Source organism: Peromyscus californicus, unplaced genomic scaffold (genome assembly GCF_007827085.1).
Source record: "Peromyscus californicus insignis strain IS unplaced genomic scaffold, ASM782708v3 Scaffold_20__1_contigs__length_68692818, whole genome shotgun sequence".
In the NCBI taxonomy this organism is placed as follows: Eukaryota; Metazoa; Chordata; class Mammalia; order Rodentia; family Cricetidae; genus Peromyscus; species Peromyscus californicus.
Window position 1 is genome coordinate 11645698 of NW_026294503.1, and position 23424 is coordinate 11669121.

The window sequence follows — 23424 nt, forward strand, 5'->3', positions numbered from 1 at the left end:
ACATAGTTAGAAAACAATGTGTAAACACAAACAGTCACCTTATCATCATAGTCTATCATTCCTAATTATATAGAATAAAACAATATCATAGTCAGGACATACATAGGTTTTTCTATGTATAGAACAGGGCTCTCTAAACTAACACATTAGCTGTTTTCCTCATTCTGAATTGGCCAAATATAGTCTCTCCCTCACACTCCTGCCTTTCTGTGCAGTTAAGAACTCTTGCAGCTCAGGACTACTCATGTCCTACAACTAATTTCCGTTGTAACAAAAAATATGAAGTAAACTGCACTGGACCTACATGTTACCTTTATATAAAACCCACTTTAACTCTATTCTCATTGCAATTATTTTCTTCTTTACCCACGGTTTTACTTTCCCTTCTGTTGCTGTCGTAAACCTCATGACCAAAAAAAAAAAAAAACCCTCAGAGACGAAGGGGTTAATTCCAGCTTTCGCATCCAGGTCACAGTTCATCACTGAGGGAATTCAGGACAGGGACTCAAGCAGGAACTGAAGTAGAAACCATGGAAGACTGTTGTTGTTTACTGGCTTGCTTCCTCTGATTTGTGATCAGCCAGCTTTCTTCTTTTAATTAAGAAATTTTTAAATTTATTTTACATACCAACCACAGATCCCCTCTCTTCCCTCCTCCCACCCCCCCCCCCCCCGCATCCCCCCCCTCTGTCCCCCATTTCTCCTGCTATAAGGTAAGGCCTCCCATGGGGAGTCAGCAGAGCCTGGTACATTCAGCTGAGGCAGGTCCAAGCCTCTCCCCCTGCATCAAGGCTGTGAAAGGCGTCCGACCAGGGATAGTGGGCTTCAAAAAGTCAGTGCATGCACCAAGGATGGATCCTGATCCTACTGCCAGGAGGCCCTTAAAGCAGATCAGGCTATACAACTGTCTCGCTCACATAGAGGGCCTGGTCCAGTCCCAAGGAGGCTATACAGCTGTTGGTCTAAACTTCCTGAGTTCCCACTAGTTTGGTTTGGTTGTCTCTGTATGTTTCCCCATCATGATCTTGATGCTCCTTGCTCATAGAATCCCTCTTCTCTCTCTTAGACTGGACTCCTGGAGATCAGCCTGGTGCTTGGCTGTGAATCTCTGCATCTGCTTCCATCAGTTACTGGATGAAGGCTCTATGATGACAGTTAGGGTATTCACCGATCTGATTACTGGGGTAAGCCAGTGTTCAGGCACCCTCTCCACCACTGCTAGTAGCCTAAGTTGGAGTCATTCTTGTGGATTCCTGGGACCATAAGCCAGTTCAGGTACCCTCTCCACCACTGCTAATAGTCTAAGTTGGGGTCATCCTTGTGGATTCCTGGGACCTTCCCTAGCACCTAGTTTCTTCCTATCCCCATGATGTCTCTCTCTACCATAGTATCTCTTTCATTGCTCTCCCACTCCATTTCTGTTCCAGCTCGACCATCCTGTTCCCTTATGTTCTCATCCCCCATCCCCTATACGCTATTGCCCCCTCATCCCCAGTTTACCCATAGAGAGCTCATATATTTCCCCTTCCCAGGGGGATCCATGCATCCCTCTTAGGGTCCTCCTTGTTAGCTCACTTCTCTGGAGCTGTGGGTTGTAGTCTGGTTATCTTTTGCTTTACATCTAGTAGTCACTTATAAGTGAGTACATACCATGTTTGTTTTTCTGAGTCTGGGTTACCTTACTCAGGATGATATTTTCTAGTTCTATCCATTTGCCTGTGAACCTCATGATGTCATTGATTTTTACTGCTGAGTAGTACTCCATTTTGTATATGTACCACATTTTCTTTATCCATTCTTCAGTTGAAGGGCATCTAGGTTGTTTCCAGGCTCTGGCTATTACGAATAATACTGCTATGAACATAGTTAAGCAAGTGTCCTTGTGGTATGATTAAGCATCCTTTGGGTATATGCCCCAGAGTGCTATCATTGGGTCTTGAGGTAGATTGATTCCCAGTTTTTTGAGAAACCACCATACTGATTTCCAAAGTGGCTGTACAAATTTGCACTCCCACCAACAGTAAAGGAGTGTTCCCCTTGCTTCACATCCTCTCCAACATAAGTTGTCATCAGTGTTTTTGATCTTAGCCATTATGACAGGTGAAAGATGGTATCTCAGAGTCATTTTGATTTGCATTTCCCTGATGACTAAAGATGTTGAGCAACTCCTTAAATGTCTTTCAGCCATTTGAGATTCTTCTGTTGAGAATTCTCTGTTTAGCTCTGTATCCCATTTTTTAATTGGATCGTTTGATATTTTTATATCTAGTTTCTTGAATTCTTTATATATTTTGGAGATTAGCCCTCTATCAGATGTGGGGTTGGTCAAGATCTTTTCCCAACATGTTGGTTTTTATGCCAATACCAAGCTGTTTTTATTACTATAGCTCTACAGTAGAGCTTGACGTCAGGGATGGTGATGCCTCCAGAAGTTGCTTTATTGTACAGGATTGTTTTAGCTATCCTGGGATTTTTGTTTTTCCATATGAAGTTGAGTATTATTCTTTCCAGGTCTCTGAAGAATTGTGTTAAAATTTTGATGGGGATTGCACTGAATCTGTAGATTGCTTTTGGTAAGTTTGCCATTTTTACTATGTTAATCCTACCTATCCATGAGCATGGGAGATCTTCCCATTTTCTGATATCTTCTTCAATTTCTCTCTTCAAAGGCTTAAAGTTCTTGTCATACAGGTCTTTCACTTGCTTAGTCAGAGTTACCCCAAGGTATTTTATATTATTTGTGGCAATTGTAAAGGGTGATGTTTCTCTGGTTTCTTTCTCTGCCCATTTATCATTTGTATATAGGAGAGCTACCAATTTTTTTTTAGTTAATCTTGCATCCTGCCATATTACTGAAGGTGTTTATCAATCATAGGAGTTTCCTGGTAGAATCTTTGGGGTCATTTGTGTAGACTATCATATGGTCTGCAAATAGCAAAAGTTTGACTTCTTCCTTTCCTATTTTTATCCCTTTGATTTCCTTTTGTTGTCTTATTACTCTAGCTATAACTTCGGGCACTATATTGAATAGATATGGAGAGAGTAGACAGCCTTGTCTTGTTCCTGATTTTAGTGGAATTGCTTTGAATTTCTCTCCATTTAATTTTATGTTGGATGTCAGCTTGCTATAAATTGCCTTTATTATGTTTAGGTACAGTCCTTGTATTCTTGGTCACTACAAGACCTTTATCATGAAGGGGTGTTGGATTTTGTCAAAGGCTTTTTCAGCATCTAATGAGATGATCATGTACTTATCGTATATATCATCTGCCCAGAGGTGGCACTGTCCATGGTGGATTGGGTCTTCCCACATCAATCAAACTAAAGACAATTCTTCACATACAGGGCAAAGGCCAATCTGATCTGGGTATTACCTCAACTGAGATTCCTTTTTCTGGGTAACTGTTAATTGTGTCAAGTTAACAACAAAAACTATCCAGGACATCATATCACTTTGTTATTTTCATTTGCATTTTATTCTGTATGTTTGTTTGTCTGCAGGAATGTATGTGCACCATTTGCATGGAGGTCAGAAGGGGCATCCAATCCTTTGGACTGGAGTTACAGATGCTTATGAGTCATGATTTAGGTTCTGGGCACTGAACCCTCTACATCTCTCCAGCCCCACTTTCCCTGTTTTCAATGCCTGCACCGAGTCCTGCTTACATATTTATTCACTCATTTATTTAGTCTTTTAACAAGCACCAATAACACTAATGATACACAAAGAGAACATACTGTACTTTCTAAGAACTTAGGATCTGGTAAACCAAGGGATAATGGGCCAGGTGTGATAGCACACACCTTTAATCCCAGCACTTGGGAGGCAGAGGCACACAGATCTCTGTGATTTAGGGACCAGCAAGTTCTAGGCCAGCTAGGGCTACATAGTGAGACCATGCCCCAAAAATAAATAAATAAATAAATAAATAAATAAATAAATAAATAACCCCATTCCCAAACAAAACTAAGGGACACTGGTCAAATAATTATGTGTTGTATACTGAATTCTATAGAATTAAACCGTTACATAAAAAATACAAATACCACAGGAAATGTAAAAGATAATTGATCTTTAGGAGATTAAGAACAGCTTTCCAAGACTAAGCCAAGATACAGAAGGAAGAATTAGTTGAAGAAATACATGTTTAAATAATATACCTTCTAAACAAAAGCAGGAAGAAACTGGAAGAAAAAGATAAGTATTCATACTGGATGTCCTAGTTTTCTTTCCTGTTGCTGTGATAAAACCTGGACAGAAGCAACTTTGGGGAAAAAAGGGATTTCTGTGCATCATGACTCCAGGTCACCATCCATCACTGCTAGGGATGTCATGGCAGAAACTTGAAGCAGCTATTCACATCCATGGTCAAGAACAGAAAGAGGATGAAGGCATGCTCATTGCTAAACTTGTCTTTCCCTTCCCTGTCACTCAAGCCAGAGCCCAACCCATTAAACAGTGCCACCACATTCAAGGTATGCCTTCCCACCTCAATTAACTGAACAATTAATTAATTAACATCAATTAATCCTCACAATCACACCCACAGGCCACCCTAATCTACTCCTTATTGATATTTCCTCCGCAGTGATTCCAGATTGTGTCAAGTGACAATTAGAACTAGCCACCACATTGGCTTTGTAAAATACAGGAACTATGCACCAAGAATAGCTGCAAATGAATGCAGCTGGAGAATAAGGGGAGAAGTTAGATTTCTATAATCTAATCTGACTTTACCTTTATTTCTTCCTTTCTAAACTCGATGTAAGTAAGGATTCATCAGTTTCTAAACAGGAGAGGAAAGTTCAGATTTGAGTTCCTGAGACAGTACTTAAAAATAAGATGTGGAAAACAGCCTGCAGCAGAGAAGGGGCAAAACCATTATTAGCAAGCTACTGTGGTCATCCATGTCACATCCAAGAGGGGTGACTGAAGCCTGGAAATATTTCAAACTTCACAGGCAAAATCCGAAGTTTATGAGAATGTTGGTGGGAGCTGTGGAAATGTCCCCTTTAGTCCAATGAACTGTTTATTTTGTAAGGAACGGTTAGAAATATATACTGTACTAAATAAGAGCAACACAGTAGCCAACTGTTGGTTTTCTAGCACCACTGTGTGGATGAAACTTAATAATGCAGGAGGCATATATGAACATAATAGCCCAAAGCAGTAATGATATTAGATAATAATAAGCCAAGTATGTTCTTGTTATATTTGGATAAAGAACCCTGGGTAACCCTAAACAAACCAAAAGTTTTTAACCTTTAGCTTCACTATAACACCACCCACAAACATACATAGATCTGAGTTTGATTGATAAGATTTCTACAATATAATTCACATGTCACTAAAATACAAAAGTCAGCATTAGGTATATAACATGATGACTATTTTATAAAACTGTTAAAAATTTCATAGAAAAAGGCTATTTCTCTGGCCTCAAATGAGCAATGAATAGTTGTAACTGCATTTATCATGCCAATCATCTTAAATACAAAAATGAGATACAGAACACCCCAGAGGAAGAAAGCAGTTTTCAGTCCATGGCAGAGCTTAAGCACCAGAAGAACTCTTCCAAAAAGCCTGCCCATTCCAAGAAAGGGAGGAGGGGCCAGGATGGATCTAATCTCTCTGGGATATTTGAAATTGATGAAGACCGCTTTTAGAGAAGACAAAAGTTAATGTTTTATTATTTAATGTTATTATGCACTATAAAGAAGCATTACTAAAAATGTCATTATTTTACTCTTTTCATACAAAGAATCCAAGAAAGTGATCTCCCCTAAATCTTTACAACTCCTGCCCCCTGTCAACCCATAAAAACAGCTATGGTTATATGTTGACTATCTACTACAGGCCAGGCATGGATTGTACTTGGCTTTGGGCACATATTGATGAGAAAAGCAGACCTCACTCCTTTGCTAATGGTGTTAAAAATGCTACTCACTGCTACTTCTTGACCTCTTGAAATATACTATTATGCAGAACCTCTTGAAATGAAACAATCTAGTAAGTATATAAGTGCATTAGTTTACAATGCGGGGGGGGGGGGGGGCAGGACACAAAGAACATTGTTTGCAAGGTTGACTTTGAGACCATGAGCAAAATAACTCTTTTCCTTGAAGTTGTGACACGAATTGAATAACAGTCTCCCTGCACCTCTCAAACTTCTTTACAAAGCTGTATCCTCTTCCATTCTACACATCCTTATCAGCCATTTCCAATTGTTTCCTGTTTGTAACACAAATTTCTAAATGTCTTTTTAATAAAAACCCGCAGCCAGAATATTGTAGTAAATGCCAAAAGACCAGAGAGACAAAGGAACAAGTCACAGACACCTCTTACCTCTAGGACTCCCCAGCCTGAAAAAGCCTCAGCCGATAGGCCTCTAACCGAATGAGCTTCCTTAGCCAAAAAAGCTTTGGTTCCTGTCTCCTCACGCCTTAGATACCTTTCTCTGCCCACCATATCACTTCCTTTCTCAAGCTAGTGCTTGAATTAAAGGTGTGTGCCACCACAGCCTGGCTCTGTTTCTCTCCTAGACTGAGAGAGAGGTGTCTGTGGCTTGTTCTTTTGTCTCTCTGATCTTTCAACATTTGCCCCAATATTTTGGCTCTGGATTTTTTGGGTTTTTTTTTTTTTTTTTTTGATTATAAGACCATTTAGCAATTCATGTTACACCTGTTCAAATGCTCCACAGAAATCATTTTTTTCACTTAAAATATATCTTGAACAATTTTTATTTCCAACCAAGATGCAGTAACAGAAACCAATTTCTCTTTCATCAAAATAATCAGTAAGATAAATCAGACAAACTTACATGAAGCAATAGTTTCCCAAAACTATACACAAGCAACTAAGGATAGAGATCCTCAAGACACCAGACACACAGAAGGCCAGCCTGCCACGCCCCATCTCACAATCTTGAAAAGCTTCCAGACCACAGGACAAGGTACCTGAGATAGAAAATAGTGCTTGACTTGAAGACACTGCCCTGAAATTCTGAGAAAACCTAAGCGGCCATAGTTCCTGGCACAGAGTAGCAGAGAAGAGGAGAAGAGCACAAGACACAACCCTGGAGAAGGACACAAGGTCTCCCTCCCTCAAGCACTCAGCACAGCAGAACCTGCATGAGTTGATGAAAGTAATGGGCCTAAGTAAGACCCACAGCAAGGATTAGAGGGAGCAGTACTGGACACTCACACAAGGCTGGGAAATGACTAAGATCAGCAGGTAGAATGGAAAAATGTCCTAATTAGGTTTGTTGGGTGGAATATATGGGAAAGTCTTGCCTCAGTACTAATAGTTTGTTCTACCCTGAGCACTACTCCAAACCAGCTTAACCACAAAAACAAGGCCTAATGGTGTTAATGTTTCCAAGTAACTGAACTATATCCTAGGGGAAAAACATTTAAGAAGACTGTAAGATTACAAAAATGTTCTATATCCACATACTCAATCAACAAATGTAATACACTATATAAATAAACATAAGAAGCCATCTATCATCTTGATAGATTCAGAAAGGGCACTAGACTAAGTTCATAATTTCTTCATGACAAAAGTCCTAGAGAAATTAGGAATAGATGGATTATACCTCAAAATAATAAGTAACAAACCTATAACCAACATTATAAACTAAATGGGAAAAAAGCATTTCTTCTAAAACTAAGATGAGACAAGAGTAACTACTCTTTCCATCTTATTTAATATGGTGCTCATAGGCTGACATGATTCTATATAGACTCTATCAGAATACTCTCAGATCAAATAAAGGCTTTCAGTAAAGTTGTAGGATACAAAATCATCATTCAAAAATTAACAGCTTTCATATATACTAATAATGAGCTTGCTGAGAAATAAATAAAATATTCTATTCATGAATTCTTTGAAAGAAGGAAAGAAAAAAAGAACCAGCCAACCTAGAAACAAATCTTACTGAGAGATCTTTCTGTACAATGAAAATTTTAGATACTAAAAAATAAATCAAAGATGATATTAGATAATGGAAAGACCTTTCATGATCATGGACTGGATGAAATAATACTGTAAAAATGGCTATATTACCAAAATTTTTTCTATAGATTTAATGCAACCTCCTTCAAGATTCCATGGCAATCTTCATAGAAGTAGAAGAAATAACCCCAAAATTCACACGGAAATGCATAAGACCACAAATAATTAAAGCAATTTTAAGCAGCAATACTACTGAAGGTATCAAATATCTGACTTTATTCTACTGACATAGTGACAAAGACAATGTGACCCCAGCATGAAAACAGACACATAGACCAATGGTACAGGTGGAAGACCAGAAATCAACCCACACAGCTAGGACTACTTAATTTTTCACAAAGGTTTCAAAAACATAACTGGAAATAAAGATAGTGAATTCAACAAATCCTGCATAATAATCATTTCAAACTCCATCATAGGTCTTAATTGAAAACCTGAAATATTGAAATGGTTACAAGAAATCCAAGGGAATATACCTCAAAGCATAGGTATAGACAGAAACTTTTGAACAAGACTTCATCAGCACAGGAAGTAGCCACAGGAATTAATAAATGGGATTACATAAGATTAAAATGCTTCTGCATAGCAAAGAAACTATTAACAGAGTGAAACAACAGGTTACAGAATGAGACAAAGTCTTTACCAACTACATTTCAGTCAAGAGGTTATAACTATACAAAAAAAAAACCCTACAAAAATTAAAACACACATACACAGACATCACATCACATCCTTAGCAATCAGGAAAAGCAAATTAAAACTTTGAGATTCAGTGTCATCCCAGTCAGAATAGCTATCCATAAGAAATGAGAGGACAACAAATACTGATGAGCCCTTATTCACTACTGGTGGAAATTTAAACTAGTTATAGCCATGTAGAGATCAATATGAAGGTTCCTCAAAAACTTAAAATGAACTACCATATTATCCAGCTATACCATTCCTGGGCATATACCCAAAGAATTCTATATCCTACTACCAAGAGATCCTTACACACCCATGTTTATTGCTGCTCTGTTCACAGTAGCTAAGAAACAGAATCAATCTAGATGTTCATCAACAGATGAATAAATAAAGGAAAAATATCATTCTGGATCTATATCCTCTGCTGGGACCTTCCAGTGACTCTTGATTTTGATCATTTAATTTACTTTGGCAAACAGAACACATGGAAACTTGTTGAAAGCACACTGAAACAACCTACCTCCTGCAAAAGACCTGAGTTGGCCTGCTGAAAGATGACCAACCACACAGAGTACTCAAGTCAAGACCATCTGACACATTCTGAAACAAGCGAATAGTCAGCAAACCCTCTTGAAAAGTTGAACCAAGATGGCCAGAACTGCTTCTGCCAACCCATAACTGAGCAAAGATGCAGGAATGCGCCCTGTGAGGAGGACCTGCTGACGTGTACATTACAGAGCAACAGTACCTTCTGATTGGAGCCAATAGGCTTTGATCCTCTAGATGTTTTGTTCCCAATTAATTAGCTAACTGAACATACCAGTATCATTTATTGACATGGAGACAAAAACATCAAAATACCCAGGACAGAGAGTAAAAGGAAGGAAGCTCTTCTTTTATACTGCCCAACAGCGACCTACCTATCCTTCACCGCCAACTTAGTTATCAACTCCTCAGGAGGCTTTCCCAGATCTCCAGACAAGTTGAGAAAACATACTCAGTTATACCATTACATTGTGTTCATATCCCTATCACTGCTTGCCCATACTGTAATTCGATGCTTCTTCCTAAACGGATTACGATTTGTTAGGTACTTATTGTTTCATACCAATCATACCATCACCATAATGTAACACAAAACAGACCCACAATGACTTCTAAATTGAATAAACAAACTAAAAAACAGGCATTTGTTGGGCTGCATGAGGGAATGGGGGTGTATGCCAATAATCCCAGCACTTGGGAGACAGAGTCAGCTGGATATCTGAGTTCAGGGCCAGCCTAGTTTTCAAAGCAAGTGTCAAGTCGGTCAAAGCTACAAAGTCCCTCTATATATAAACAAATAAATATCAACACTTGCTTGATTCTCAAACGTCTGCTAATACTTTTGGATCAGTATTTGTCAAAGTGTGACCATCGGAAAACGTGGATCAAAATCAGAATCTGCAGAGGCATGTATTTAAAAACACAAAATTGCTGGGGGCTTTCATTAATAAAAACTGCAGGTCTTAACGTTGTAAAAAGAAGGATGAGAATAGCCTCTGGCCAGTTACAAATAAAGTCAAGTAGTAGCAGTAAGCAGTAGTTAAGTGCACTAACTCACTTTCCCTCAATAAATTATAGTGTCGTTGTGTGTGTGTGTCTTAAAACTGCTAACTGAATGTGGAAAAATTTCTCCAAAGAAATAGTTCTGCGTCAAAAGAAAAAGGAGCTGGGGAATTTTCCAAGGAGGTGTGGCTTCTCAGCGAACACGTTTACAAGAGGTGCTTCGGGAAGGAAGGGCAACCTTCACCACCGCAGGGGCCAGAGATGCATGGGCGGAGAACCTGAGCTCGGGCTGTGGATGCCGGGGAGGGCCCACCGTCCCGCGCGCGGCTAAGACGCCGAGGGAAGGGGGTGCCCCCGGGTCCCCGCGCGGACACCGATCTCCAGGGACGGCCGCTCTAGGTGCAGCCCCGCAGGACGCGTGGAGGAAGGCCACCACGCCTGGCTGGCCAGAGTGACAGAGGGTCGCGCCAATGGCAGCCTCAACGCAAAGGAACCGAGTGCCAGAGGGCGCCGCCGATTCCCACCTGCATCAAGCTCCAGCTGGTAGCAGGGCAGCGGCTCTAGAGACAGCTTGTAGCCCTCGAAGCGGGGATCCAGTAAGGGTCTCTTCACCCGCAGGGAGCAATTGGCTGCCTCCATCGCGTTCCGGGAGCCCAGCGAGAGAATCAATAAAGCTCTTGTTGAAAGGTCCGCGCTTCACTCCTGGAACCGAGGGTGGGAAGCAGCGTGGTTCCCATCCCAGAGGACTCTGCGGCGCCCAATCTCTTCTGGGAAATGTAGTGTGCATGAGCAAGCTGGCTCTGTTGCATGCTGGGAACTGTAGTTTTCCGATAACCGAACTCGCGCCCACCCCGCGGGCTCTGGACTCCCTTACCCAGAGGGCTGAGCGACCAGAAGGCGGCCCGCGCTAGTTGAATTCTCACATTATAGGCAGGGTGGCCAGATCCCGCCCCGGAAATGCGTGTTCTAGCTTTCTGTGTGCTTTAGGTGCCCGAGCTACTGAGGGTCTAAGTCCGGGCAGCCGAAGAGTGTGGTAGGTAACGGTCGTCAGCGCAAGGGTCATTTCGTCGCTGGGAAGGGACGGCCCTCGCCCGCGGTGATGGTGGTGAGCTATGCCCGTGGTCCTCAGGGCCGGGACCCGGGCCCAGCCCAGGCTCCTTTCGATGTGCTGTCTTTTCGTTAGCTTCCCCGACCCGCGCTCGCGGGCCTGCAGGGCTCTCCGACAGGGCGTGCTTCTGGAGTTGGCCTGGAGCCAGTCCTCGCTTTGTTTTCTGGCTCCTCCCCTCCCGCCTCTCCAGCTGTCTCCGCCGTGTTTCCTCTTCCCCCAGAATGTCAGAGCCGGGAGGGATTCCCTAGTTACCAGTGAGAAAACTGAGGCCTTGAGGAATTAAGTGACTTGTCCAAGGTCACCAGCCGTGATTTTTTTTTTTAGGGGCCAAGGCGAGATGAAGTTTCGCTCTTCTCCGTAGGGTACTGACGGAACTTTGCGGTTATTTTGGAAATGTTGAGCTCCAGCTACAGAAGTCAGGCATTACCTAGTGATTAACCCTCTGTTCTCCTGTTCCCTTGCCCGATCCAACTCTGAAAATTCTTCGTCAGTTTTCGTGTAGACGAGTTTTGGGCAACTACCAAGTAGTCTCAAGTTAGTGACCTTAAGTAGGAAAACATTAGCTTAGCCCTGGTTTTATTTTAAACCTTTAAATGGCAAAAATGCCCAAGTTAAGACCGTGCTTTTTTTTTTTCTACACCAGTTTTGGCATTGGTTGTCTGTTTTTAATGAAAATGGAGAATTTTCGCAATTAAGGACTAGTTGGAGATTTGTTTTCCCTTCTCATACCCTCCAATAATAAGTGTATTTGTGGGCACAGAACCCCACAGCTAGGGCGGCAGTTGTAATTCTCAGTAAATTTTAGTGGCGAGTAAAGCACGCAGTCTTATTTCATTTTTCATAATAGTGTCTTTTACTGGTATGCATACTGTATGGCTTTCCCAAAATTTGAATTCAGTTAAGGTGCAGAAATGAACAGTAGTCAGTTATGAATGTCCAATTAAATAAGGTGTTTGGGGCTCCTGGTGTCTGAGTACCTGAGTTTAAATTCTTCCCATCACCATTTTCTGTCTCTGTGCCTCAGTGTTCTCATCTGTAAAATGAGCAAGTTTGGGAGTTAAACTTGTATTAGGTATTAGGCAGTAAGTGCTTGATGATGTATAATAGTAGTGATTCCCCAAAGTCATTAATAAAGAGCATAGAAGGGAATAGCATAGCAAATAGGAATTGGGATACAATAAATAATACTAAGAATAATGATACCATGTAGCATACTTGAAATTCTCATCTTCTCCTTGCTACAATGTTCAATGTGCTGTTAGGATGATTGTCTAGAGAGGACTTAGAAGGAAACAGTTTTCTAAATATTATGTATCTCAAAATGCATGTTGATGTCCAGGTTAGCAAGATGAACAAAGATGCGCAGATGAGAGCAGCGATTAACCAAAAGTTAATAGAAACTGGAGAAAGAGAACGGTGAGTAATAAATTGTATTAATAAATTAGGTTTTACTAATCCATAGTAATTACGTTATATTGGAAGAATTTCTAGTGTCAAGGGGGAAAAAACCTATCTGGAAGGAATTAGAGAAAAGGAAAGATTGCCAGAGTTTCTGTTCTTAACAGCTATCATAGTTTGAATCAGCCTTGCAAGATTTGGAAGAGTTACATACAAAGTAAGCAGTAAATGACACTGCTAACAAGACAACAGGGACACAAGTAACTGCAGCTGGAGAACATTACCCAGGCTCTACTATAGAACTAGTGTTAGTTACCTCGTGCTCCTAACTCTGAGCAGCATGTGCTGTTACTATTTTCTGCAGTACTTTCTTCCTTCTCTTATTTAATATTCAGTTGTTTATCTCCAAATTGTAACTCTTGTATCCACTACATATTCCGTTAGTTTATGGTCTTCAGTGTAATCCAGGTTCCATGACAGAAATAGCTTTGTATACCCACTATATAATGTTATGCTTAAAACCTAATTTAAGGAGCAAATGTTTAGAGAAAGGACTGAGAAATATAGAAAGACTCCCAGAGCAGAGTAATCAAATTTACAAAAGGAAGGTGAATATTCAGAAACAGGAATCTCTTCCATGTTACCAGGAGGTGATTGGGTAAATTTTGATAATAAAAGAATTTCACCTAGGGTAGAAGAAGAATCAGTATTTCTCTAGGTCACAGAGGGAAAAGATGGTCTAGGCATGTTGAACAGGATATGCAGTCAGAGCTTTGGTACCTGAGAAGTGCTCAGGGAACTGCAGGATGTAGGGAAAATGTGAAGGCTTATAGCTGGAGTGGTATACAGGAGTGTAGAATTTTGTGTAAGAATTCTGTCCATTGAAAGCATACTGAATTTCAGAACTGTTCTAGCCAATGAAGTATTTAAGCCTGTCTAATTGAAAGATTGAAGATGGTTTTCCATCATTGAGACCAGGCACTTAGAAATTGTTGCAAGATTTATCTTTTCCTCTCTCAGCTCTCCTTTCCTCTTTGTTGTCTTTATTCTCAAACAGGCCCTACCCACAGGTGGCAGAGATTAGCAGTTCAAAATTTATATTCCACCAGCTCAGAGTACCTTTCTCAGCAAAGAGCCTCACTTGATTACCATCTTTCTTAGGTAATAGGCAAGTTATGATCAGCCTTGCCCAGGTCATATTTCAAATTACAAGAACCATGTCCAGATTTGTTTAGGGAGAGTGACACAGTAGTGTTGTTTGCTTGTTTTTCTGTTACAGAGCAGAAAAATGAGTTTGCACAAGCATAATGTTGCTGTCTTTATCCTTAGATAATGAGAATTAGTAAGAGTTTTTGGAAAGGAAATGATCAGGGTACATTTTCATGGTAGGGATATTATTTTGGCAGTGTGAATGTAGATTTGAAGGGGCTAAGATAAATGGCAGAAAATTAGTTAGAAAGGTAATGGGTGTGAAGGTGAAAGGAAGCAAGAATTCGGAAAGGAGGACATGCCTGTATACTTTTTCAAAATGAGAAGGAAAAACAGATATCCATATGGAGAAAGAGATACAGATGCTGTGCTGGGATGTGTACAGATAGTGTTGATAGGAATGTGTTTAGAGAATTACAGTTTTCTTTTTTATTCATGCCGTGTCTGTTGTGTGCCATTATCTGTTAGGTGCCCAGGATACAGTAGTAAAGTGTACTTTCGTGCGACTAACATTTTCATGGCAGGAAACACATCATAACTGTGTAATATGTCACGCAGTAATGAGTGCCAGGGGAAGAAGCAAGCAAGGGATATGCAGGGAGAGAGATGTAGACAAAAAAAGTAAAGTATCTCTTGTAAGCGATCAGACAAGTATGAACAAGTGGGGGAGCTCCAAGTGCCACAGTCTCAGATAAACTTGTCTACTGATCCATGCTAGCTAAGGAATAAAGTGGGTGAAAGGAAGAAATAGAGTTCAAAGCATGACTGAAGAGGAGGCAGGGCTTGTTTGGTCCATAGTAGAATCTTTGAATTTTACCCTGAGGAAGTTGGGAAGGCACTGGAAGATTTTGAGGAGAATGTTATGATCAGGGGAAGAGGCAGGGAGGTGTGTAGGAAGTTAGGTGTAAGTCCAGACAAGAAAAGATGGTAGCTGGAACTAGGGTACTCTTGGCAGAAAAACATTTGAATTCTAGGTAAGCATTTTAAAACTGAAAGTGCAGGATTTACTCATTCCTTGTATGTGTAGCAACATGAAGGATACTCCCAAGTTCTAGCTCAAGAAACCAGAGAATGAGATTGTCGTTTTGAGAAGGAGAGAAAGTGGGAGGGAAAATGAAGTTGGCTTCTGGCTCTTGAAATGGAAAGACCTACTTAGGCATCAAGATAGACATATCACATAGTGTATCTCTAGGACTATTATTGAAAGAGTGGTGCTTTGCAGGGAAAGAAAATCTGTTTAGTTTAAAGCCTGGCACATTTAAACAAAAATTTTTTCAATTAAGGATATTGAATTTATAAAAATGGGTGTGACAAAAAGATAGCATAATATCTTATTGGTGTCACTAATTGGTACAACATTTTCAGCATTAAGAAAAAGAAAATCCTGTTAATTATATTTCAGCAGACATGCCAATTGCTGAAGTATGGAAATGGGGAGAGACATAGGGCAGGTTAATACTATAGTCAGTGAATGGATTTGGAACCTGAGATAAGTGAGGCCGAGAATTGGCTTGTGTAACATCAGAAAACTAAGTAATGACTCAGGATTAGACCCCAGTTAGTCTGGGGACAGAAAGCCACGGGTTTTTGGTTGAACAGTTTGTACTAGTACATTGCTTCAGACATTTCTGTCTAAAGTATCTTGCTTTGATTAAATGAAAAACATTTCCTCTTTAAACAGCCTCAAAGAGTTGCTGAGAGCTAAATTAATCGAGTGTGGCTGGAAGGATCAGTTGAAGGCACATTGTAAAGGTAATCAGTTTCACTTAGATAAGCTGTGGCTGCTGCTCTGAACTGGGTTGGTATGGGAGTCATTACAAGAAAGTATAGTTCGTACCTTACAGTGTAAATCCTCAAGCATCATTTTAAGCAAATAGGAAATTGAGTTTTATGGTGAGAGTTTTCTTCTCAGTGATATTTTTAGACTTAATTTCTGAATTTTCCATGTATTTTCCAAAAGTGAAGCATAAATACTACAGATCCTCTGGGACCAAAATATGGTTGCCTGTGTTTTTAAGTAATGTTAGTAATCCTGATGTACTTTCTCTTAATAAAATGAGCGCTTGATGGTTGATAGACATAGAGCAGTTGTGTGAGGAATAGGGTCACGTGTTTTGTAACAGTGTTGTCAGGGGACTAAGCGTACTGTAGAAAATGTACAATAAAAGTTTTTATGTTTTTGGTAGCTATTGTTGATATTACACGTGCTTTTAAAATGAGCCCTTTTCTGGCTCAACTTTTGGTATAGTAAAATTCTAGATATTTTTAATGAGTTGTCCTTAGTACGTTTTCTACAAGTAAAAACAACAGACTGTGTATTAACTATAAAAAGCATTTTGACAAGTTAATAAAGAGGGAAGCTGAACTGTGCTCTGCCACGTACAAATGAGTGGTCTTCACGCTTCAGTTGCCTCACCTTTGACCTGGAGTTACTGTGGCTATTGAAAGTTGTAAACCAGCTCCCAGGGTACCAGTAAATGTTGATTGTATTCCTTCTTCATTTCCTTTGTTGCAGGCTAGAGAAGAGAAAAGAGCAAAGTAGCTGTACATCCTAATTCTTGCCTATAAAGTTATACAGTAGATTCCAGAAGTAAATTTTATTTCCTTGATGCATTTCAACTTAATCTAATTAGAGTAAAACCTATTCAGTTACAAATTTCCAGCTTTTTACAAAAGTTAGATTTGACACTACACAGTTCTAATTTATCCTAAGTATTCCAGCTATTTGCTTAAGTTAATTAGTGGAAGGATATACTGACTGTCTATAATCTGGAGATTAATACATTTATGAGTCTATAAATTTTCATTAAAAAAGAAAAAAGAAGTGTCCTCTTTTTATTTAAAGACCAATCTATACTCTAAAAACATGATTTTAACCCTTCCTCTATGAAAATCTTTCTTACAGATAATGATTTTAAATGATATGATTTGTTTTTTGCTTTTGCATAAGAGGTAATTAAAGAAAAAGGACTAGAACACGTTACTGTTGATGACTTGGTGGCTGAAATCACTCCAAAAGGCAGAGGTAAGAAACACAAATTGTATCAGAGGAAATACAGGCTTTCTGTAGGAAAACATCCTTGCCAAAATCATGGAGTTGTTCTTCCTGTGGGAAAGTTTAAGAGTACAGTTGCCTCACTGGCTGGTGTAGCAGTCTTGAGTAATTGATACAAATTGGCACACACACTGTGGGCAGTGTTAGGTTGATGTTTGCTGAAGCAGATTATTTTGGACATGAGATTTTATACAGGAAAATGTCATCTGAAGCTTGGATTTATAAACTTTATTAGATATGGCCTGATTCCACTTAAATATTTAATAATTCAGAGTTTTGCTCCAGTCCTGAGTCATTGTTCTACTCTTTCCTTATTAAAAATAAATGAAAGTCTGTCTTCTTGAATGTCTAATTAAGACTTTGGTAATTCAGGGTGATACATATTTAAGACTTAGAAGTGAAAGTCTCTAGATTAGGATGTCTTTACACATAGTCAAAACCACTTGACTATAATAAATGTCTGAAAATTATGACAGAATACAAATTCCCTGTTGAGAAGGAACTATAAAACCCATGGTCCTTTTTCTTAAAGTTTATTTACAACTTAAAAATATTTGTTTTTTTCAACTATGGCTCATGAAAAATTTGTTCATTTTATGAGTTTATACTTTAAGCTAGTTTTCTCTAATTTCTTTTTCTATTTTTTCCCTTAATCTGTTAAGATTGCGTAGACATTGTTTATTTAAATAAGAAATTATCCTCTGTTTCTCCTTCAACATTTCCATCTTGGATATGTTCATACCTTACAGCTTTTCTATTGGTATCCACTAAAATTGCCCCTTTTTTTGAAATTATAATTACAACATTTTTCCCTTTCCCTTTTCTCTCGCTTAATCTTCACACCCCTCCCCCACTTCTTCAAATTTATGGCCTCTGTTTTAAAGAAAAAATTCCTGTATTTTGTACACATGTATAGATTCATTTGGCCACTGCCTCAAGAAGGTTCGTTAAAGAGTTTCCTCACCCCCACTCCTCAAATAAAAGTTCTCTCCAACTCTATTGATGACTTTACAGTCAGACTATTCAGAGGTAACTTGCTTGCTGTCAGTCTTATTAAAGCCAGATTTGTCAGCGTGCCTTTGCATTTTCAAATGGACGTGTGTGTGTGTGTGTGTGTGTGTGTGTGTGTGTGTGTGTGTGTGTGTGTATGTGTGTATGTGTGTGTATATATATAGTTTAAAGAATTTTCCTGGGGCTTGGAGAGATGGCTCAGAGGTTAAGAACACTGGCTGTTCTTCCAGAAGTCCTGAGTTCAATTCCCAGCAACCACGTGGTGGCTCACAACCATCTATAATGAGATCTGGTATCCTCTTCTGGCATGCAGGAATGTATGCAGACAGAACAATGTATACATATAATAAATAAATAAATAAATCCTTAAAAGAAAAAAAAAAGAATTTCCCTAGGCTTCTCATTGATGTGCTGTGTTTAGGTTTTAGATGTTAAGTCCTGATATCATCTTTTTGTTTTTTTAATTCAACCATGAGAGTTCTGTGAAATCACTGTATTAGTAATGTATACTAAAATATCAAGTCAGATTGACATGTGGTCATTGGAATCCTCTGACTTTGCTGTTTGATTTTTATGTTTCAGCCCTGGTACCTGACAGTGTAAAGAAGGAGCTCCTACAAAGAATAAGAACATTCCTTGCTCAGCATGCCAGTCTTTAAGGGTGAACTAGAATGTGGTGTTCTGTGGGTTTAGTTCTGAAAGTAAAACTTGCCATAAATTAGAGATTGATTTCCCAAAATAAAGTCCTTTTTTGTATGATGGTATACAGTTTTCAGTAATGATGTATACATTGTATTGATTTTTTCCCTAAATGTGTTATTTTAATAAATATCTCATGAATGAGTTTCAAATTTTTTTCGATTTTGGAATAAATGGGACTCAGTTTATTACTGATTGACTAGATATGTTGAGAGAAAATGCCAGCAATTACTTAATAATCCAGTATTTATATGTGTGGTTCTCTGTGCTAACAGCTTAGAAGGCTTTCTGGGTTGTCTACATATGGTATGTTCTTCTTTTAAATTATCATATTTGATAACTGTTGTGCCCCATCTTGTACTATAGGTTGTCTAATTTCTTATTTGTTAAAAATTCTGAGGGTTAGGACTGGGTCTTATCTGTATGTGCCTTCCTTATGCTTCAAAGAATTTACCATCTAGTGGAAGACAGAACATTTGCAAGCTGACTGCACACCACATTCTCTACTCATCTGAACTTTGAAAGCAGAATCTCTAAATTGCATCCCTATATACTGAGGTCAAGAAAGAACTTTAATGGAAAATAATCTCTACCCATTAGCTTTCCTCTGCCATCAGGATTGTTAGAGCTAATGGACTCTTGTTTGTTAATGTGACCTTTGACGCAGAGTGATAATGTTGACCATCCTTCTGCTTGGAACTTTGCATCCCACTCCTCACACCTTTTCTGGTTGTTTTTGTTTGTGTGTTTCTTTGGGAGCTGTTTTGGTTGGTTGGTTTTTTTTGTTTTGGGGGTTTTGTTTGTTTGTTTGTTTTTTTCATCAAGTACTTTTTGCTGTATGTAACTTTTAAGTAATGTTTTGTAGGACTTTCTTCTGAGTCCTCTAATTAACAATATATTTTCCCTGGCTTGAAACCCAGGAAATGGGTCTGACCATGGCTTCAAATACCAACAGATTGATAAATGCTAAACTTCCTCATAGCCAGACTTAATTCTAGCCTCAATACCGGAATAACCATCAGTGAGTCTGCTTCCTTGGATAGTACACAAACACCTTTAAAATGACCATACTTTAAATAGTAGCATTTCCCCCTAGTAACCATCTTTGTTTTATTCCTTATTCATGGGGTCTCTCAGCTACAGATGACTCAAGATGATAGTTAATGCTATTTCTGAAGGTAAGAGATAAGAGACAGGATTATTTCTGAAACACTCTTAAGTTTGTATTACTGCTGCTGATTGATTGAGGACCGCTGTGAGAATATCCGATATAAACTTGGATTATCCTTTTTGGCCCTCTTAAACCCAAGTGATTGCAGTGACTTCTTTGTGCCTCCATTATCTCTCCCTTACTGTTACTGCCTATGTGGCCTTATAAAATTCAAGTCTGATCATTTTATTTCCCTACATGAAATGTTTCAATACTGGGTGGAATCCAAATTCAGCATACTAGCTAGACCTTTCTAAATCTAGTATGTACTTACCTCTCCAATCTGTAGAATCCTCAATATATTAAATTGTTCTATCCCTTAGTACTTTTCCAAACAAAGCCCGCTAAGTCAACTTACTACTTTACCTTCAGAGTTCAACTTGTGTTTCTAAATGTTCAGACAGTCCTATGATTTCAGTTCCTTATCACTGATTTCTTTTTGGGTTTTTGAGATAGGCTGTTTCTTTATAGGCCAGATAGCCTCAAACTCATAGCCCAGGCTGGCTTTGAACATAAACCCAGAGAGCTGGGCTTACTGGCTTGGTGATACATCTGGAGGGGAGGAAGCATGTCTTCATTGTAATGATGCTCATTTGTAAATAAATGGGTAAGGGAATGAATGAATGAATGGAGTGTGTGCTACAGGAACGTGAGATAAAGCCCTAATAGGGTATAATTGAGAAAAGGCTTCTCAATTTGTGGTTCATGGTCCACACTTAAAGTCATGAGTTCAAACGTCGTCAAGTCATTTACATAACTATGTAAACTATGTCTTGATATATGTATACACAAAATCTTACCCAAAGTGATATTTTGTTTCAGTTTCATGATCTAAAGTATTGATAGGGATTTTCATTTTGTTAACCATTATCAAAAAAGAAATAGTCTTACATGGTACACAGAAAATATTAGAAATAAGGGGTAGTTCTTCACAATTCTGTACATAGAAACAAATGGAAAGGGCTTATAAAGATAATGTTTTAATATCCCAAAAGATTTAAAAAATCAAGTTTTGGAAATATCTTGAGCTGAATTAATTGAAAATACTTTGTAGAAATTTAAGTTAAGAGCATAGATTTGGTTTTTGAAGGTGTTTTTGTTTTGTTTTTTTATGTTATTTTGGGGTTTTGCCATTTGTTTTGAGACAGGGTCACATGTAGTCCAGGCTTTCCCTGTTCTTGCTATGTAGCCTAGGTAAGCCTTGAATACCTGATCCTCCTACCTCTACCTCCCAAGTGCTGGGATTACAGGTGTGTGCCACCTCCGGGGCCCATAACTAAGTCTAGATTTAAAATAATGCTAAGACTCCCCTACCACTTTTTTCTTTGGCATCTTCTAAATGTCTTGTAGATTGAATCTAGAATCACTGGTATTTGTAAATAAATCAACTTTGTGAACATTTTGGCTCTCATTGATTTATGTAAAGTAGGAATACACTGAAACCTTTTCAGCCTTTCACACTTAGTGTTGGAATAGAGTTGTTCCATGCCTGCACTGGGTTAGTATCAGCATCACTGTATCCTCTTCTATAGGGTAAAAGAAGATCCAACTAAATTATTTATACAATCACTTGGGGCATTACAAGTGTATCATTTGGTTAAGCAGTGCCAAGGCAGGGACTGGTTGATGCTGGGGATTGGTAATTGGATACAGTACTTTACATAACTTGGTAGAAAATGCCACCCAACACAGGGGAACTGTGACATCTGCTCAATAGCTAGTGTTGGAATTGATCCTGCGTGTGTATGTGTGTGTGTGTGTCACACATGCAGCTGCACGTGTCTGACCCTTGCAGAAGCCTAGCTTGTGTTGGACCTCCTAAAATCCTATATATTTTCTACTAGGAACCTTTGAACAGAAATTGAATGAACCTACCAAGGAAACTTAAGTACAATCAGATCATTCAGGTTCTGAACTCATGATACTGTGTTAACAGATAAGAATGACTCTTGCCTTGGTTTCTCTATTTAGATAGTAAATCATATAATGTCCTGGCTGAAATTAATAAAGACTTAAATACTGATAGCGTAATGAAAGCATAAGGATTTATGTTACCAAGAAATTTAGAAATAATGTTAATTATACGTTTTACTACACTTGTGTGTGAAAAAAAAATCACATTTGTCAGGAGTTTCTAGATTGTATAGCTGCTGTGCAATGTACACAAAAAACGTCCTTGGGGTGAGGAGTAGTTGAGTTTTAGGTGCATACTTGGAATAATTCAAAGCTGGTTCCCAAGATCAATGTCACTGTAGCACTTAGCAAGAAGGGTTGAAATTAAGCCATTTTTAGCCTCTTAACTCCTCTGTGGCTTGGACTGTATCACATTTACCTTTCTGTCTTTAGTACTTAACAGGAATCTTACAATGATCTTTTACCTAAATCAACAGCAAGAAAAATACAAATAAATTTATGGCAAGTAAATTCTCTCTGTTCCTATTTATTCCAGATTTCAAATTATGTTTGGTTACTCTACTTGTCAGCCACAAGGGGGCCCCTGGCGCCCATACTTTGATCCTCTCTGGGACTCACTAATTGAACTGTATCACATTTTACCAGGCCCAGTTCCAATTTAGAGGCCAACCAGCTTGTTCAAGATGAAAGTGTTGGATTAAAACTTAATGTGAGAACATCAGAATGTCCTTCTGGTACAAATAATATGCCTCTGTCATTCAGTGTGTGGATGTCAGGCTGGGATCTTCAGTAGTCAATTTGGGAATTCAGGAAGTTGACTTAAAGGGCATATACAATTGCCAAAATAAAGCATGTACGATTCCCCAAGTAGTTTTATTTCACTGACTTATAACCAGAAAGGGAAAAGGATTTTAACTAATTAACCCTTGTATTTATCACAGTGAAGGGGATAAATATGGGACCTTGTGCATGCTAAGTAAATGCTTATTGCTGAGATGCATCCCAAGCCCAAGAGTCTTAACAAATGAAATAAAGATATTTTCATTGTTCCCAAAAGAATAATATTCATGTTTTTCCTTTTCATTCTCTGTTCTATTTTAAAGAGAAAAAAAATATAGGGCATATGTAATACCCCAAACCTAATGGACATTCAATGATGTGTTTTACAATGACAGTAGTAATCAAAAAGAAATCAAGGAATAAAGGCATGTGGGGTCTACACTCATGTTGCTGTGTTGCATTAGCATAATTCTAAATATAGGAGCTGGTGCCATATTTATTGCATAGTTTGACATTGTGCTTGAATCGCCAGAAGTAAGTAATAATAAATGACTTCCACTTGGCCTAATTTTATTGTTGTTGAGGACATATCCTTCAAAATATATCCCTTCTAGACAGTTACTTATATCAAACTGGGGCTTTGACAAGGTAAGAGCCACACCACAAAACAGGATAATTAATAAATGTCCATAGAGCTATAACTTGGTTGCTATTCAAGTGATTTAAGTAATAATGTACATTGTATGATTTGAGGCATATTCAGTTTGGTGGAGATAAACTGGCCAAGATGC

General features: G+C 38.8%; 2 protein-coding genes across 4 annotated transcripts in view; one reads left to right on the forward strand and one right to left on the reverse strand.

Annotated features, from left to right (window-relative positions):
* The window catches only part of Nudcd1 (NudC domain containing 1), a 68532-nt gene extending 57539 nt beyond the window's left edge, over positions 1 to 10993 (reverse strand). For both annotated transcript variants that reach the window (XM_052747750.1, XM_052747749.1), the window contains exon 1: positions 10774 to 10993. In XM_052747750.1, coding sequence (XP_052603710.1) covers positions 10774 to 10888 — 115 coding nt within the window. In that variant the 5' untranslated portion in view covers positions 10889 to 10993. The remainder of the gene's footprint in view (positions 1 to 10773) is intronic.
* A 182-nt stretch (positions 10994 to 11175) lies between these two features.
* On the forward strand, positions 11176 to 21338 carry Eny2 (ENY2 transcription and export complex 2 subunit). 2 transcript variants are annotated; one of them, XM_052747753.1, is made up of 5 exons: positions 11176 to 11282; positions 12697 to 12773; positions 15646 to 15716; positions 16915 to 16989; positions 18613 to 21338. In XM_052747753.1, the coding sequence occupies exons 2-5, from the start codon at positions 12706 to 12708 to the stop codon at positions 18687 to 18689; spliced, it is 291 nt and encodes a 96-aa protein (XP_052603713.1). In that variant the 5' UTR covers positions 11176 to 11282; positions 12697 to 12705; the 3' UTR covers positions 18690 to 21338. The 2 variants fall into 2 exon arrangements, with proteins under 2 accessions (XP_052603713.1, XP_052603711.1); XM_052747751.1 differs by having other exon boundaries at positions 11202 to 11354.
* The last annotated feature ends 2086 nt before the right edge of the window (positions 21339 to 23424 follow it).

What these genes read in the sequence shown, in the direction of transcription:
- Eny2 (XM_052747751.1), top strand. An exon ending in GTTGAAGGCACATTGTAAAG is followed by an intron (nt 15,717 to 16,914) that starts GTAATCAGTTTC and finishes CTTTTGCATAAG; the next exon opens with AGGTAATTAAAGAAAAAGGA. An exon ending in AATCACTCCAAAAGGCAGAG is followed by an intron (nt 16,990 to 18,612) that starts GTAAGAAACACA and finishes TTTATGTTTCAG; the next exon opens with CCCTGGTACCTGACAGTGTA.